The sequence below is a fragment of the Triturus cristatus genome, chromosome 1_2 (genome assembly GCF_964204655.1).
Source record: "Triturus cristatus chromosome 1_2, aTriCri1.1, whole genome shotgun sequence".
Taxonomy (NCBI): Eukaryota; Metazoa; Chordata; class Amphibia; order Caudata; family Salamandridae; genus Triturus; species Triturus cristatus.
Window position 1 is genome coordinate 577,157,755 of NC_140580.1, and position 19,089 is coordinate 577,176,843.

General features: G+C 44.8%; 1 protein-coding gene across 4 annotated transcripts in view; it reads left to right on the forward strand.

The window, feature by feature from the left end:
* Positions 1 to 19,089, forward strand: part of SUFU (SUFU negative regulator of hedgehog signaling) — a 378,216-nt gene that overhangs the window by 339,034 nt on the left and 20,093 nt on the right. For all 4 annotated transcript variants that reach the window (XM_085606533.1, XM_085606538.1, XM_085606535.1 and 1 more), the window contains one exon: positions 1,928 to 1,996. In XM_085606533.1, the coding sequence (XP_085462659.1) occupies positions 1,928 to 1,996 (69 nt within the window). The remainder of the gene's footprint in view (positions 1 to 1,927; positions 1,997 to 19,089) is intronic.

Consider the following 19,089-nt stretch of genomic DNA (forward strand, 5'->3'; position numbering starts at 1 on the left):
AGGTCTGTTGAACCTGGTTTTGGGTTGAAGGTGCTGTAAGTGCGGAAGAAATGTTGCTGAAGAAATGAGAGATTGTTGTAGATGTCCTGCTAGGGGGTGATCAAGTTGGAGGCAGCCTCAGGTGAGGTGAAATCCTTCACACTGGCAAAAATGTTTAGTTCTCTTGGTGCTGTCATCGTTATGGTCTGTCAGATTGGCGCATTTGAACATGCTTCTATCTCCATTGTCATGGCGCAGACTTAATTTGTGCTCCAGTTGTTTGCAGGGGTATTTAATCAGTCTGATTTTTTTCTTTGTACCAGCTGGCCTGAGTTCTAGATCTTGTTGTATTGCAGCGCAAGAGGTGATCCAGTTGTTGAAATTCTTGATGGCTTTGGGAGAGCTGTTTAGGTGTTGAGGTTGGTGGGTGTGGAGCGCTGTGTTCCAGTCCTTATCCTGTGTTCCAGTCCTCATCAGTGATTCTGTTCCTGTTGTGGCAGACTGGTGTAGTGCTGGTGGTATGTGTTGGACCAGGACGGGGATTTTGAACTTGATGAGGGTGTGGTCCGTCCAGAAGACTGGTGTGGGCTTGTTATTTGGATGTTATCGAAGGTGGTGAAAATAGGGTCTAGGAGGTGTACGACGATGTGGGCAGGTCCCTTTACTCGTTTGGTGAGGCCAAGGCTTCCAATATCGCCAGTGAGTGCTTTTGAATTGGGAATTGGCGTGCTCTTTCAGGTGGAAGATCAGGTCTCCGAGTGGGATGTAATTGCTTGCATTGATGGCGAGTGGTGATACGAATTCCCTGATGGTGTCGGTGAGGTTGGTGCCCAATCATGGTGGTCTGTACATGAGAGTGCTTCTTAAGGTGCAGTTGGCTGTGACGTAAAGCTTGAACAAAAGGTATTCAATGTTGGTGTATGACATGTTGGTGGAAGTGGTGCAGCTGGTGGTGTTCCTGTGGTAATGGTGATTCCGCCTCTGGGCTTGTGAATTCTGTCTTGCCTGACTATCTTGTAACCAAGGAGGTAGCTGTGGGATGTCCAGTGCCGATGCAGCCCAGGTTTCCGTGAGGAAACGTATGTGTTAGGTGTTGTCTTGCAGCAGGTTCCAGAGCTCTGTGGCGTGTTAGAGTTAGCGGATGTTGAGGAGAATGCATGTAAGTGCATGGTGCTGTGTTGGTGATTGTAGGACAGTGTGGAAAAGTGGGTTGTTGGGTGCCTTCAGTGTGGCGAAAGTTGGGTGTAGATAAATGCATGAAAACTTACAGGAAGAGCAGTAGAATGCCCTCTCAGTATTATGAGGCTGTATTGTGTGGAGTGGCAGCTTATGTTGAGGGTGCAGAAGGTCGCAGCGGGGTAGCGGCAGGTAGAGGGAGAAACATGGTTCCTGGTACTGGGCACTGTACAGGTGCAGATGTGCATTGACGGGCCTTTGGCGCAGCTGCAGGTCACCAGCTGCACGCAGCCGCACTTATATCTGTGCTGCCGCTGCCAATAAGTAGGTCCTGGGAAGGAGGCAGAGTGATGTCACTTCTTGTGGAGATGGATTATGGGAAATCCAGTAGTGTCACTTTTTGTGCAGATAAATGATGGGGAAAAAAGTCTTTGTATGCCATTCCTTTTCACCAGCATGTTTGAAACCAAATTAAGGGTGGTACAGCAGACATGACTGATGAACACAGGCTAGGGAGAACTTGGTTGTGAAAAACAAATTATTACACCTGTTTAACCTTTTGATCCTTATTGTCGCCTCTACTGTATTAAATTTAAACATCCCACCTAATTATAGGCAATTAGTAGGTGCTGATGGTGAAAGTTAATGAATTTAAGTGCTCTGTTTTCTCTGTGCTGTAAAATTAAAGACCCTTGTACCTTTTCGCTGAATACTGAAAAACCCTTTTCTAGCACTCAATAACTGAGAATCAAATACTTTAATTTCATTGCAGATATTGTTAACTGAAGAGTTAGTGGAGAAAATGCTTGAAGATTTAGACAATTTGACTTCTCCGGAGGAGGTGAGAATCTTGTTTTCTTTGTAACATAGTTCTAGCATACAAATATGAAAATTGGCATAATATGTGGGAAATGAATGTGGCTTTTATGCTGTAACATCAAGCCTTCGATATTCCTTTTAGATCAAAATGGCATAGATAGACTTTAGTAATTAATTTTTGTTGTAGCCCCTGATACTATAATGTGCTGAGAAATTCTTGGTAATTTTCAGATTTGCAACATTGTATAGTTCTAGTTTTAAATATAGTAGCCTGCTGATGTAATTTGTTAAATAAAATAATAATCCTCATCAGTTTGTTAAACCATAGCCATGCAAACGCAAAAACATTAAACCTAATCAACAATTGCACATAATCTAAAAATCTCTGAAGTTGTATCAGATCTCAGATTTAGTATGATAAGTCTATAGATGTGTTAATTAGATTGAATAGCTCTCATAAAAAGTCTATTCATACAGAAAATGCAAATAAATATAATAAATTGAGCCCACAATTCACCTAACATACAGAGCATCAATGATGCGCTCTTGAGCTGTCAAACTTTGGACTTCTCTTATCCACATAAGGAAATAATTACAACCCAAAAAAGGAACCTTTTTCTTTTTCCTCTAAGGTTCATGCTCTCCACAAAAATGTTCCACTGACTCTCCTGAGACATTGCTGAATATATCACAAGGAGTGCTTCCTAAATTACCCCAACTCGTTAGACTGCCATAACTGCTTGTTTTAAAAGTGCAGAGACCCCTTCCCCATATAATTTCCCATTTTAAATGACAACTAAATCCAGCCTTTTGCTACTCTCAATGGCCAGTTTATTACTATTTTTAGATATTTTTCTTTTCTACACACAATTCTATGCATGTCAAGTAATCCTCACACCCTGAAGACAGTTATCTAAAGTTCTTACATAATATGTTATGTTTTTTTTTTTTTAATGTCTCGCCTAGGCAGCGCTTGCGCTGTCTCTTCGAGACATGCTGTATTCAGGATATGTGCATAAAGCTCCGCCTACTTCCCGACCATCTTTTTAATTGGCTCCTGTCCCTGTCCTTTGTAAATGGCCGCTTTTCCTTGGTCATTAGGCTTTGTAGTCCCTCCTTAGTACCTCCCTGTCTCTTTGTAACCTCGCATGATAAGTCCCCCTATTACTTGTGTTGTTATTCCCTAGGTTTTAATTACAGCCCCAAGGCACTATTTTCTTAAAGGCCTTCAGACAGGACACTCACTTGGTCCTAAACAAGGCTGGCACTGGTTACTTTACTCGCACATGTTACTTTACATCTCACATTTATATTTGACCTTCTATAAATGTCCCTTCATCAGCTCCACATAGAGTACAACCTCATCTGGAACTAATGTAATAATCCTTTTGTCACATTTCAAAGCTACTAATTGTATATATTGAGTGTACTGTGGTACTGTCTTGCATGCAATGCATTATGGGTAGGATGGATTTACCATATCTTCAAAGTTTATGATGCTCACTATGGACCTTTACGCGCAGCTTGCGTTACTGCACTACACATCTCACATTTATATTAGACCTTCTGTAAATTTTCCTTCATCAGCTCCACATAGAATACAACCTAACCTAATCTGGAATTAATATAATTTTTTTGTCACATTTCAAAGCTACTAATTGTATATATGGACATAGCTATTTGAATGTACTTGTGGTACTGTCTTGCATGCAATGCATTATGGGTAGGGTGGATTTACCATCTCTTCTGGGACCTCTAGGAGCAGCTTGCGGTGCTGCACCTAGACAAGCAGTGCTGGTTCCTTGCTCACTAGGGGCCTCTAGGAACAGCTTGGGGTACTGCACCTAGACATGCAGTGCTGGTGCCTTGCTCACTAGGGAGCTCTAGGAGCAGCTTGCGGTACTGCACTGAGACATACAATGCTGGTTCCTGGCTCACTATGCAATCATTTGCAATGCACTAGGTCTCGCATTACTGAAGTATGATTTATTGGCGTTGCATTATTAATTGCAAGGCCAATACCTCAAACTCAGTAATGAGAGACCTATTGCTTTGCAAATGCTTGTTTTAAAAAGTATACACAAATGAGTGTTATAGACTTTAACTGTACCATCAGCAAGTTGTGGTCAAAATGATATGTTTACATTGGTAGCTAATAATCATTATAAACATTTATTATATACAACAATACAGATGATTAAAGAACAGGTGTGGTGCAATAGCTGCTGAGTTGTGCTTTTGCACCTTCGTGTGACCATATTCAGTTCCCAGAAGATAGAATTTGCTTAAACTGGGGAGCACAGGAACACCACAAACATAAAACTGAAGCAGCTGTGCATTTCCTTCTGTAATTTACTTAAAATGACAGTTATGTAAAATAAAATTTTAGTCTTTGATATCTGCCACTGTAAACAAATGCTTTGGAGGACAACTTGATAATGGCTCACTTGTATTTCGTTACATTGGTTTATGTACATTTTCATTTTGACACATTGCAATTTGTACACAAATTTTACATAAATTCGGAGGTGGGGTGCATGAGAGAGGCTCGCTGAGACTTATTCACCTTCCTTCACGATCCTCTGTGTGCAGTTTTGTAAAATGTACTTTGCAAGAAGAAGCAGTGAGGAGGCAGGTGGGGTGTGTACAGACTGGAAAGGACTGCTGTTACAGCTGTGACTGCAGGAGACGTTTGCCTTCCTTGGCTCTCTTAATTTGGCGGTGCAGGCTGGGGATGCCTGACCGCGATAGGCACTGCTAGCAAGCTTGCAGGCTATTTGAATTTGAGGGCTAGGCTGCACTAGCTGGACCCTCCAAATGTGCCTTTCCTGAAAACCATCACCTCCTGTTCGGCAGAGGAGGTGAGGGCCAGATCGCAGCCTGGGAATTGACTGGAGTGGCATGGCTTGGGCTGGCTGTACTGAAGTTGGTATAGGTGAACTGAAGTTCATATAGGGCGTGGAATGGTCTTCACAGCCCGAGTGTCCAGAGGCCTTAAATGAGACTTATGTCACACTTTGTTGGCACTGCAATGAAGTTAATGCAGCAACGGGATCTCGAAGGCTTTGTGACATTTTCTGTACCTGGCCACCTGTGGAACTGCGCTCTTTGAGCTGCCCGCTGAGTAAGATGCATATAAGCAGGAGCCCTGCTAGTGGGAGCCATTGCTCCTGGGTCTGCTAAGCTGCTGTTTTGCTCCAGTGGCCCATTAGAGTTGTATAAGTAAAGCTCTGGTGTGTGTGTATGTGTGTGTGTGTGTTAAAACACTGAATATAATTCCACCCATTGCCCATATCTATTTGAACCACAGATTCACCGAGCCATTACACTTTATCTAAAGTGTTCTGTGGAAATGTTTGGTAGGCTAGACCTGCTGTCGCCATTTCACATGGTGCTAAATGATGGTGCTGTCTTCTGATCTCTGTTATTGGGCCCTTTGGCCGATGTGATTATGGGGAATGAGGGTTGCCTGCTTATGCAGTTGTGCTATGGAGTCTCTGGTATTTTTAATACTGGCCTGGAACTGCCAGATATAGCAAGCATTTTCTGTTACTGTACATTTCAACAAACTGTAAAAGAAAATGGAGAAAAGTGACCCTAAATTTGAGAAATCGTCCTTCGACCCTCAGCGACTCACATGGGCTTTGGACCTTGATCAGATGGCTCATCGAGATGATACCATATTATCAATGGATTCCTTTACAGAATCCTATGTGAAATCTCTGCTCTTGGAAAGAAAACAGACCCCTTTTGCTGTTGGTAGTAAAACTAATTCCTTGACGTTGTGAATGGACCTAATGATGGAAAGTCATGCGAAACATGGGACCCATATAAATATAGCAGAGTGACTGAAATAGGACACTGAAGATGATGCTGCAACTAACAATAAAAAAACTGAAAATAGAAAAGTTTCTGGAACTCTTCATGTCTAAGGAGGAGGACCTGGAAGATAGTTGTGGAATAAAGAAACTACATTCACAGTTGCATGAACTTTCTGACAATGTTTGATAAGGCTAATTTCTAACCCATGTTCATCATTGAGAGTGCACATCCTGCTGTGTGCCTAGGCCTGGCCCAATTCCTGTGGCAATAAACATAATCTCACACTTGCTCAACCATAGTGACTGAGCGCCGTTCTTAGATTATCATGTGAGACTAGAGAGCTTGTCTGCTTTGCTGCCGAAGTCTGTCTACCCAGACAATATGTCCAAGAAGTAAGAAGAACATTCATGAATATCAAGAAAGCACTCCAGCAGATGGATATTTCTTCTGCTGTGCTCTACCAGGTCCTTATGAAAGTCAAATTCCAGAGGCGAACACGTTCCTCTAATGCTCCTCAGCAGGCCACAGGCTTTTTGAAGGACATGCGAAGGAGAGGAGTATATATGCTGTCATTCTGGGAGTATGAATAACTGAAACATAGTGACTGTGAGTGATCTGATGATTGAATGCCACTTTTTTATTAAGAGGGATATGAAAGAATGGTGTCGCGAATACAGGATTATCTTAGGTTCGTTCTCACCAACATCATCAATACATAGTTGCTGGTGGATACTTATAACCGCAGATTCCTCACTTTTAGAATGTCCCAGGTGCAAGACTGGGTCTAGGATTTTTAAACAGTATTGCCCTACATGCTGGTAGGTAGTTCCGCACGTGTCCGTGTTTGCTTCATTTTGCTCTGGAAGTGACAATGGAGCTGCTTCACTCTTGAGCAATGACTTCACATCATGCGTTTCTGCATTTTTCCAATGTGGAAGGGAGTTGTGTCCCCTCCTAAAACTACAGGGTTTAAACCTTGTAGGAGCTCTCGCAAACAAAATATCCATGAGAAACCACTATGAGGTGTGCCTGTGGTGTTTTGGTTTGGATTTTATTAAAGACTAAGTCCTGCAAGTTAAAAGTGTGCCCTTTTGAATCTGAAGGAGATCTGGGAATGTGAAGTGAAGCTGTACGTTGCCGAACACCGAAAGAACTCTTGTAACTCCCACTCAAAATTGAGAACCCTGAACGAATTCACTCTCTGGGATGGTCAGCAACAGGTCCTCATTGCAGTCCAAGTCTTCCGGTAATTCAAAGCAGCAGCGTAAGAAAGCCAAGCAGGATTTATCCCAGTCCTGCTACTCTCAGCAAGTGAAATCACTAGGATGTTGGGGTGCCATTTTGGTCAGTTCTGGTTCCCCGGCCTGGAGCTGATTCCACAACTGATCCCAATGCACCCTGAGTTTCTGGGCCCATCGGAGACTTCACAAGAGGTTATGGCCTTTAGAAAGTCCATGTTGTGAATTTCTGGCACTCTTCTGGCTTCCTCTGAAGCTCCTTCATGCAACAAGCATCTGCTGAGGCCTCCAGTCGCCATTTGTGCCTCCTGAACCTATCTGTGGTTCCTCTCTAATGCCGGAGCCAACTTCCAGCCCATCCTCAAAATGCACACCTGTTCCTTTGACGTAGTCATCAGCCTCGACATCACCAGTACTGGAGGAAAACCCTGTACGTAGCTGACTCCGACCCAAATTCATCTTGGTCTGACAGAGGTCGCCTTAAAACCCATACTGATGCATCCAGTTCCGGTTCAAGTCCGACTCCGTCATAACCATGTGTTTACTTTGGAGCGGCACTCCAGCACTTCATCAACTTTTTTAATCTGCCGTGGCCAAGTGTTCAACATCTTTTGTAGATGACATTGGAGATGATGGGGATTATTTTCCCACACTCTAAGGAAGACAATCTGTACATGAAACCCCAAGAGAGCAGTAATAGCCTCACAGGACCACACAAACAATCATCTTTAATCTATCAACACGGTTGGCGTTTCACCTCATAGGGTCCTACTGCCCATGAACACTGCCAATTTCTGTCTTTGAAGAGATACGGCTATTTACAATATGAAAGGTTAAAAGGGCCCACATTGTCGATAATTTGGTATGTGATCCTTCGTATATGTCAGATGACATGTTCTTTGAATGAAAGAGATTATGATATGTTTACGAATATATTTATCCATGATGAATCTCTCTTTTAGGATGAAATGTGTTAGCTAGGCTGGAAACAGATGTGTGAAGAATAAAAAAAATCTTGGAGACTCAACATTATGGCTTGTGTGCATTAATGAACTGAATGAAGAACTGTGTATCTTGAGCGAAGGATGTGCGCTATTTTGATAAAATGACAATGAACTCCTAATTTCCATGTGATATTTTGTAGCGCTCCCTATGTTGGTTAGAACAATCTGTACATGGACTTGCAGGAGGCCAGTGGATTGGACACTACCCCATACACTGGGCTTGTGGTCTTCCCCCTGAGCCATCAGCGGAGGAGTGCCTCATTTACTGTGGTGATAACACGGGTAGCGGCGGTATTGGGTTTATCGCTGCTAACTAAGGAAGTTAATACTAATGCGTTGGCAGATGTTTACCAACCTGGACCACTTCCTCTGAGATTTTACTACAATTAAATAAATCATTAACAGGTGCCTGTTCTAAGCCTTGTTCTTTTCCAGCAGTGAAAACGCAGGTTGCCAGGTGTCATAGGCCAGCCCCAGACAACCGTTACTTCTTGATGCAACACCCTACACCACCAAATCTGGCAGTCAGGGCTCCACTAGTAAGGTGAACCACAATCAATTTCCTAGGATGCTCCCACCTGGCTGCTGCAAAACTCCCCAAGTCTGAGAGTCAAAAAGAATTGAAGGTTTTGGGGAATGGATGTTTAGTGGGCAGCCTAGCCCTTTAGTCAGTCAGTGCCAGCTGTTTGCTTTATAGATGTATAGATCTCCTTGCTTTATGAGACATGTTTAGAGAGGACACTACATTCAGCTTAGGCAGAGAAGCTGGCGGTAGTGTGGTTCTTTGGTGTCATGCATGGATGAGATCTGCGGACTTCGCTGGGGAGTGCACGCCTCACTACTGGATATGTCGCTCAACAAATTTAATCGGTTTGACAAGAATGCTGATTCCTAATTGGAACGCTTCAAAAATAGCCAGATAATAGAGCATTCCAAAGGCCTTCCTTCCCCTGCAAGGTAGTGCCCTCTACAATTTGGCCCCCTTCAAGGCTGCCCAGAGGTTTAGCATACCTGCAACGCCAAAGCCTTTGGTGTGCCTCAGTGGCATGCAACCACGCTGCGGGAGGCAGGATCTACCATTTCTTCCAAGAGTTTCAAAATATATAATTGACTGGGGGGTACTTGGGATTGTTTAACAAGGCTGTGCACTGCCATTCCTTATCGACCTGCCACATCATCTGCTCACATCAAGCCGGCATACAGTGGAGCTCCTGTCCATCTTGCTTTCAGAGGTGCATGCCCTTTTGGCTAAAGGATGCATAGAGTGTTTCAGACGCAGAAATATGGACTAGGTGCCATTCCCTCAAGCTGAAAAAGCAAAAATGCCTGCGTCCTATTTTAGATCTCTGCCCTCTGAATGCCTTTTTGCAAAAGGACACATTTAAGATCCTCGCGTTGGCCCAGGTTCAGTCTGCACTGGATCCAGGCTCCTAGATGGTGCCTACTTTCTTGTGCCCATTCTGCAGTCCCACATACCTTATTTGCGGTTCAAGATAGGCCAAAAGTATTTTCTATTTGCAGTGGTCTCCTTCGGCTACACCAGTACATGTTCACGAAGGTGATAGCGGGGATCGCAGAACACCTTTGGAGGTTGGAGATATATATTTCTCCAACCTCTAGGACTGACTGTTGAAGTCTGTCCCACCACAGTCAGCCGTGGACCACCGCCAGGTAGCAGCAAACCTCCTGTCTTCATTGGGGTTGACTAATAACATGCAGAAGTCATGCCTGACTCCTTCGTAAAGACTCACTTTCATCAGAGCCATTCTGAATGCGGTGGTGTTTCGGGCCTTTCCTCCACCCTCGGTCCTGGGTCTCAGTGAGTGTCCCTGAGGCTTCTTGGCGTTGTGAATCCTGCTTTTGCACCATGAATCTTTTCTGGATTCACATGCTGTGCTTTACTTGTGTGGCTGCCATCTTCAGATTTTTTTTTTTCTGCTGTTGGGTCTGGAATCATCACTGAAGCTCTCCAATCATTGAAAGAAGGAGGGAAAGAAAACAGACTCATTGAGAAATATCGAAAATCAGAAAAGATCATTGCTATAAGAGAAGGAATGGAATCCTTTCCAGAGATTTCCATCTACTTCACTGAAAAACACTGATGTAAGTGGAACGTGCATCAGGGGAAAGTTGGAGAAGGATGAAGAATGCACGGACGGTGGGGGAGGTCACCTCCTCTGCGTGAGATGGAGAACAGACATTTCAGTTTCTGCCTAGAGTGCCACCGCAAGTTTGCCCAGAGGGACAACCACCAGGTGTGCAATCTCTTTTGCCTAGACTCCTGCACAGAGTTCAAACCGAAGACGCTGAGGGCACGAGAAAAGCAAAGGCATGCACACTACGCTATGCAGGGGCCGAATGATGCAACATCACCGAGAGACCTCAGACTATCAAGCAGAGAGGAGGATAATGCAGCTGAAGTAGAAGGCTCGGACATCGAGCGAGAGAGAGCATTGACGTTGAGCAAGAAAATGAGAAGTAGAAGGAGAAACTCTCTCCGGTAACGCTGGAAACTTTGAGAGCCATTGAACCAGATGCTTTGGACTCTAAACCACAAAAGACTGCCTTGGCGCTGAAAGTTTCGCTAACTGAAGGCAAGGTGAGGCAAAAGGAGCCACTTGGGTCCCATACAAAGGATACTGCATGTGTCGGGGTCTTGAAAAAGACACCGATGCCAAAAGACGATCAAAGTCGAGGGGAAACCAAGAAGTCTGCAACCCAGCCAACGCCAGCCTAAACTTCGATGCTGGAGAAAAGATCAATAACTACACTCGCCGCATATTAACGCACTCTCTAAATTGAGTGCAATAAAAAGACAGCCTGAAGCCAAAATGGGTGCAATGTTCCAAAAGAAGAATGGTTTCGCCAACTCCCTTCGAGCATCTTGAATACCATTAAAACCTTCGATGGAAAGTGCACAGAAGGAAAAGACTCTCAAAAGAACCCACAATGATGCCAGAGCGGCAAGAAGAGGAAGAACAATAACTCTTCAATGAAGAGGAGGATCCAGAGCCTGTTCCAAGATGTTAAAGGGTTCGAAAGCATCGAGGAACAATGGCAAGACCTCAATGCATATTCACCTGAGGAAAGCGTGGATAGCTATCCGCCCCAGATGACATTGTCATGTGTAACCAACTTGTGAAAAGGGCGGCAGAGCAACATGAAGTCCTTTTGGATGAGGAGAATTCACAGACTTAATTTCTACTGGAAACACTACTACCCTTACAGAGTAAGACAATTCCTGTCCATGCTCCCAAGCAGCTGGGACCAGGGAAGAGAGGCGTTTAAGGAATCAGCAACCTGCATGTCAGTGACCTCCCCCATTCCCAGGGTCGAGGAGAAATGCAAACATTCTTCAAAAGAGCCTGCTTACCTTCTTGGCAATCCAGTGGTGGACTCCATCATTGTAGCCACTGCCAGTAAAAGAGACAATGTATCAACAAGCTCCATCCCACCACTGGAAAAGGAAAGCAAGTGGATAGAAATGGTGGGGCGAAAGTTTGAGAGTGGAGCTGCAAAACAGTGGCGTATCGCGCACACAAACGCCTTGCTAACCGGTATGCCCATCAGCACTGGGAGGAGATGGCTGAGTTCATGAAGCAAACCCAAGGAGATGATGGACAGAGCGCTGAAACTTTTCAGAGACTCACCCCCAGTCACAGATCTGGGTTGAATCCATCATCATTCTTTAGCTCACTTCGCCACCCCAGTTCAGACACTTCCATATGCAAAGCAGTCTTGACCCTGTGCCTCATGGGAACAGTCCAGCCCGAACTGCCAAGCCAGGTCTTCCCTGGACCGGAAACAAACCTCCTGGGACCGGTTTTGAGGTAACACCCCTTATCAGCCAGGCTAGCTTGATTCCAGTGGTAAAGTGAGCAAGGGACCTATATCTGGGCATGCCCTGCCAACTTAGGGCAAAGAAAGCAAACACAAGGAGATAATGGACAGAGCGCTGAAACTTTTCAGACGCACCCCCAGTCACAGATCTGGATTGAATCCATCATCATTCTTTAGCTCACTTTGCCACCCCGTTCAGACCCATCCATATTCAAATCAATCTTGACCCTGTGCCTAGTGGGAACAGTGGGGGATGATTTTGAGTGTAGACCCTTCCTTCTCTTATTATTTGTTGAAAAACATGAGGAGATCTCAAATCCTTGTTGGAGGAATGTTTTTTATTTGTATTTTTTGATCCTTGTTTAAAAAAGCCCTTTGTGAGGTTCATTACAGTGATAACATCCTTGTTTGTAAGGAAACTTCAACCGTGTTTTACTAAAGCTTCACCAGCCGACACATGTTTCGCCCATCACGTTCATTTGGATCTGGGCTTTCTCAAGGCTGAAAGAGATGGTAATTGTGCAATATCAGTCGTTGTTATTGCCAAGGCTGCTTATGATCAAACCTCCCAGTGAACAGTGTGGAAGTTGCAGTCATGGAAAAGACAAGGTTTTTGTGCACTCAAGATGTGATCTACAGTGATGGCGAAGAGTGTTTAGCAAGAGAGGAATTGAAGTATAGTTGTGAGCTAAAGAGGGGGGGGACGTTATTAGAGGGGGAACGCAAGTGCGGAAAGGTGGAGGAAGAGAAAGGTGATGCGATTTACTAGGTTGGTAAAGTGAGGTTGTGCCAGTCATACAACCACAGACGGTTAATAAGAATGAATCCACCTGTCAATAGTATAGGCCGAATTCTATTCTGAAGATAGCAGTGGATGGCTTATGAGATAGGCATGCTGGTCATACTTATACAGTGTGTAAGTATTTATTAATAGTGAATACATGCTGCATGCATGCTGAGTAAGTGAATTTTGTTTTGTGGAACAGCTAAATTCCCATTTTATCTACTCGTGTTAGTTACGATGTTGCAGTCAATCAATCAACCAATCATAGCATTTGTAAAGCGCACTACTTACCCGTGAGGATCTCAAGGCGCTGGGGGTGGGGGGTGCTGCTACTGCTCGAAGAGCCAGGTCTTGAGGAGTCTTCTGAAGGTCAGCAGGTCTTGGGTATGCCGTAGGTGGGTGGGGAGGGTGTTCCAGGTCTTGGCGGCGAGGTGGGAGAAAGATCTGCCGCCGAAGGTCGCTCTTTGGATGCGGGGGACTGCGGCGAAGCCGGCGGAGCGGAGCTGGTGGGTGGGGGTGTAGAAGCTGAGTCGGCTGTTGGGGTACGCTGGTCCGGTGTTGTGGAGTGCTTTGTGTGCGTGGGTGAGGAGCTTGAAGGTTATCCTCTTGTTGACGGGGAGCTAGTGCAGGTCTCTCAGGTGGGGTGTGACGTGGCTGCGGCGGGGGATGTCATAATTTATGAACAAGCGTATATGCATTCATTGGTCATCAATACAACACAAACTGGTTTTTGTTGGCATCAAAAGCAACAGTAGTCATTTTCACTTTTTCTTTTATGATCTCATAATCTGAAAAAGGAAGGTGAGAGAGAGGGAGTTCAGCAGGTGATGACAGCAACTCGTAAGAGAGAACCTATATAACAAAATTCTAATTCTAAGGTTACTTTCTCTTCCTCCACCTTTACGCACTTGCGTTCCCCTCTAATAACATCTCCTTCCCCCTTCTTTAGTTCACGACTATACTTCGATTCCTCTCTCGCACCTCTTGCTAATCACTCGTCATCGTCACTGTAGATCACATCTTGAGTGCACAAAAATATCACCTTGTCTTTTCCATGCCTGCAACTTCTACACTGTTCACTGGGAGGTTTGATCATAAGCAACCTTGGCAATAACAACAACTGATATAGCACAATTACCATCTCTTTCAGCCTTGAGAAAGCCCAGGTCCAAATGACCGTGATGGATGACGTGTCGGCCGGTGAGCTTCAGTAAAACACTGTTAAAATTTCCTGACAAACAAGGATGTTAACACTGTACTGAACCTCACAAAGGGCTTTTTTAAAGAAGGATCAAAAATACAAATAAAAAACTTTCCTCCAACAAGGATTTGAGATCTCCTCGTGTTTTTCAACAAATAATAAGAGAAGGAGGGGTCTACACTCAAAATCATCCCCCACAGTTTTACTTTTGAGGCTGGAAAGGTTCAGTGCCTCGAGTGAACCTCTTCACACTGATCTACATTGATACTGGGCAATACTATCCGGGACTGGGATCCCTGGACCTTTTAAACTGGTGGCCTCGTGGGAACAGTCCAGCCCGAACTGCCAAGCCAGGTTTTCCCTGGACCGGAAACGAGCTTCCTGGGACCAGTTTTGGAGGTATACCCCTCATTAGCCAGGCTAGAATCAAGTGGCAAAGTGAGCAAGCTCCACACCCAAGTGCAGAGATAACATAAGAACAGTGTTTATGACATTCCACAGACTGGGGTTCTTTACCCACACCAGAACGGAGCGAAAAACACAGTACAAGCAAAGGCATTTTCTTGCAAGAAAAGAGTCCTGGCTTTAACACAAGAGGCTCTCTGTTACCAGAAGGGACAATCTCTTGACAGTGAGGACTGTGGCGAAATTACTAGAAATTATGCCTTTTTGCATACCATTAATACCGCATGAGAGGCTACACATGAGACCGATCCAGTAATGGGGGCAAAGGTCACAGCCTACAGGGAGCTGTGAAGATCTAGTGGTTGTCACAGGAGGATATTATGTGGTGCAACAAAACAAATGTAACAGTATGAAGATCCTTTATGCTACCAGCTTTAACAGTGACCATCACCACGGATGTCTCTCTTCTAGGATGTGGAGCTCATACAGGGAAGCTCCACATCGGAGGTGTATAGAAACCACAGGAGGCAATACAACACACAAATCTTCTCGAGCGAAGGGCAGTGTTTCTAGCCTTATAAGTAGGGCTCCCGGATTTATGGTATTTTGTTGTTTTTAACATAGTCTGTATTCATCCACATTTATTTTGTGGTCATTTTATCTGTGTTTATCCACATTTATCTTTGCCGCATGCAAAAAAAGACGCTGAAGCTAGTATTTTCCCACATTTATTTAAATTGACATTCCCACTTGCACTCTGTTATAGGTTGTTATAGCTGTTTTTGAAATTGGAGCCTATGCTTAGTGCACTTTACATATTGGGAGCAAATGTCTTCTCTGTACTCTAAATAAAAAAAAAAATAAAAAAAAGATGTGTGACTTTGTGATATTGATTAGGTCTCATTTGCGCAGCTGTCTGGCAAAATGTCAACGCATTACTCCCTCTTTTACTCAAATTTTATCAGCCATTACAGAGTGTGTCTGCTCAAAGAATATCAGGTAATTTTTAGTGTGCACTAGAAGACAACCTACCCCACAAGCCATTTTAAATCACCAAAATATCTAAAGAATCCTGCATCTTTATCTGTGCAGAATAGTGTTCTTATATGGACACTATCGATAAAATGTAGAGCACAGGCGTTACAACAGTCATTTCTTTTATTATTTTCATTCAAGTGCTACTAATTTTCTACACTCTGGCTGTGATTGCTAAGTAAAATTGAGTAATACTAACTAACTTGCACACCTCTCACTCAGCCACACTGCACCACAGCGTGCATACTCACTAAGAGATGCATCCAAGCTTTATGCTGATAGTTGTTGGAGGCACGTCTGCCCCCGTGCCTTGCCCCATCAACCTCCTTTCCCCCTCCGCTACAAAATAAATCAAAAATTGATGGGACTGCAGCCTATGTCCTGGGGTGTTTTCACACCTCTTAATGGACATCGGCTGCTTACATTGCTCCAACAATTTACATTGCACAACCACGATGAGAGGGGTGCGGGAGGGTCTCTGCAGACACGCTGCTCCCAGGTGCACTTATTCACCCCTCTCGAGAGCAGGAGTTTGAGGGTAGCAATTTCCGATTCCTTTCAACAGCATCTGTGCGCCTCTGACACAGATTTTATGGAGGAGCATTTGTTTTGTTAGTATTTTCCTGTTTCTATATATAAATGCAGACCGAAAAACAATGTTTTCCATCTTCATTTATGTGTAAAAATCAGTGTAAATGGAAAATAGGTAGCCTTACTTATAAGCCTTTCAGAAGCAATTGTGGAACAAATCAATACAACAACCATGTTCTACCTTAACAAGCAAGGGGAAACAAAATCCTCTGCCATATCAAGACTAGCACAGGAAATATGGCGGTGGGTCAACCAGAGACAGATTATCATGACAGCAATACATCTTCTGGAGCAGACAATGTGAGCAGGCAAGCATCCGCCTCACACAAGTGGGATTTGAATCAGGCGGTGATAGTGAAGGTGTTGAAAAGGTGGGGGGACACTAGGAATAGACCTGTTCGCAGCGCCAGAAAATGCTAAATGCTAATTGTTCTCATCCAGAGGCTCAAACCTCAAATCCATAGAATGCACAGTCAGTAGACTGCTCAGGTAAAGTTGCTTACGCTTTTCCCCCGATCCCACTATTGTCAATCGTGATCAACAAGTGCGGGCTGTCGCGGATGACGCTTATACTTGTAGTTCCCCAGTGTGCAAGACAAACATGGTTCTCCAATCTGATGGCACACAACGTGCAGAGACTGCCAGTGCCTAAATATCTTCTTTCCATGCAAGGAGGGAAGGTTCTTCACCCAGAACCATACAGACTGAGTTTCACAGTATGGCTCCTGAAGACACAGAATTTGGTCATCTGGGACTGCCAGAGAATGCGATGGCAGTCCTCAGTATGGCAAGAAGACCAACAACTAGGAAATGTTATATAGTCAAATGGGAAAGATACGCATCTTTGGTCTGGTCTGTTTCAGAACAGGACACATGAAACAGTCATCAGATATCTTGCTCATCTGTTGGGAAAAAAACCTATCATATTCGTAAATAACAGTACATCTGGCAGCGATAGTGGCCTACACAATGGGATGCATAGGAAGAAGCTTCTTAACCGCTCCAGTGCTCAAAAGGTTTCAGGAAGGAGAAAAAAGAATAGCCCCACCAAGGAGTGCGCCTACACCCACATGGAACCTTAACGGGGTACTGACACAACTGATTAAAGAACCATTTGAACCACTCCACAATCCCACCCTGAATTTCATTGTGCTAAAAACATGTTTATACTAGCTGTGACATCACTCCGCATAATCAGTGAGCTATAAGCACTCTCCATAGATGAACCATACATGCAAATATACAAGGACAGAGTAGTCATGAGGGCCAACTCCCACTTCCTCTAGAACACGGGTACTCCTAGTACGGCCCGCGGGCCGCTGGCGGCCCGCCCGGCCTTCGTTGGCGGCCCACGGTCTGTTGTCCTTGAAGGATTCTTTACCAGACGCCATTTGTCCGTAATTTTAACCGGGCACCGATCGCGCCGGCACAGCTTCCACCCACCTCCCTGCTTGAGTCCGATGCTGTTGAGGTCGGGTGTAACAGACTCCATGCAGTGCCAAAGCTCAGATCCCCAGCAGCATTGGAGAGGCACAGCGGGATGGCAGCCCTCGCACCTTCCGCCCTTGATGAGCTGTTAAGAGGTGCTTGAAGTTGAAGGTGACTGAGCGGGAGGGGCTGACGCTTCAGGAGTAAGGACATCTATTCAGCCCTGAATGCGTAATGTGTCTGCAATTTAGAGGGGCCTCACACATTCCTTTTCTGCCCAGGGCCCCAAACATCCTAGAGCAGGCCCGGATTACCCCGAGGCAGCACGTGTTTATCTTCACAGAGCTTAATTACTGTCACTAAATTGTAAGCAAACCTCGGTTCTTCAAACATGCAGTCTATAATGTAATTTTAAAAAAGAAATGGCACAATCACACCCACACTGATTAACAAAGTATGGCGGACAATCAGTTAAATCAGTTCTCTTGAAGTATCTCCTTTAAGTACTGTACATCACAGTGGGGGATGGCAAAACTAACATTTTAGAAAGAGAGCCTGTCTTCTCCTTGTTTTGTCCAGGAGTGGGTGAGGAGCCCTACCCCACCCTGGAAGAGACCAAGATACTAGAATACTGCATGCCCACCCTGGTCGATCCTGTTCCCCCTCCTGTGATGGCTCCTGCCCTTCCGCCCCCCCAGTGATGGCTCCTGCCCCCCCCCATGTGGTGGCTCCTGTAACCCCACCCCCCGCCTGTGATGGCTCCTGTCCCCCCTGTTGTGGATCCTGTCTCCGCCCTGGGTGGCTTCTGTCCCAGTCCTGGAATGGCTCCTGCATCGAGGGTGAAGTTCTTGATGGGCCTCTTCTCAAAAGGCTCAGCTCAAAATTAATATGAAAAGTTGAGCGAGTGAGTAAGTGAAGGGATGGGTGGATGGCTGGATGAATTAGTGAAAGGGTGAATGGATGAATGAACGATTGAATAGATGGATAATGAGAGGATGGATGGATTGATGATGAGTGGAAGGATGGATGAGAGGAAAGGTAAATAGCTGGATGAATGGGTGGAAGGGTAGCTGGATGGGTAAAAGGGTGGATGGATGAGTGAAAGGATGGATGAGTGAAAAGGTGGATGAGTGAAAAGGTGGATGAGTGAGTGGGTGGATGAGTGAAATGATGGATGGATTGATGAATTGATAAGTGCTAGGGTGAATGGATGGACGGATGAGTGAAAGGGTGGATGTAAGGATGGATGAGTGAGTGAAAGGGTAGGTGGACAAAAGGATGAATAGATGAGTGAAGGAGTGAAAAGATGAATGGATGAGAGAAAGGAGGGATGAGTGATAGGGTCAATGGATGGATTCATGAGTGGATGAGTAGATGGGTGGGTGGAAGGAAGGATGGCTAAGTGAAAGGGTCGATCGAGAGAGAAAGGGTGGATGGGTGGAAGAAAACTAATCGGTGACATGAAATGTAAAATAAGTTTGTAGTGTTTGTCTTTAACATATCTATTTTTGGGACTCTGAAGCCTGTGCTGCACTGGGCATGTGCTGAATATCCGATTACTGCAAATTGCCATGCAATCCCACTTAAGATTGCTATTGTCTGCTAATAAAAAAACATTATAAACATGTGCTCCATGTAGTTACATCTGCTTTGGAAATACAGCATTGTCTAGTAATGTTTTGAAACTGCAGTGATATTTTCCCCCCTATAGCCCCGCCCCACTGACCCCGCCCCTACTGACCCCGCCCCCAATGACCCTGCCCCCAC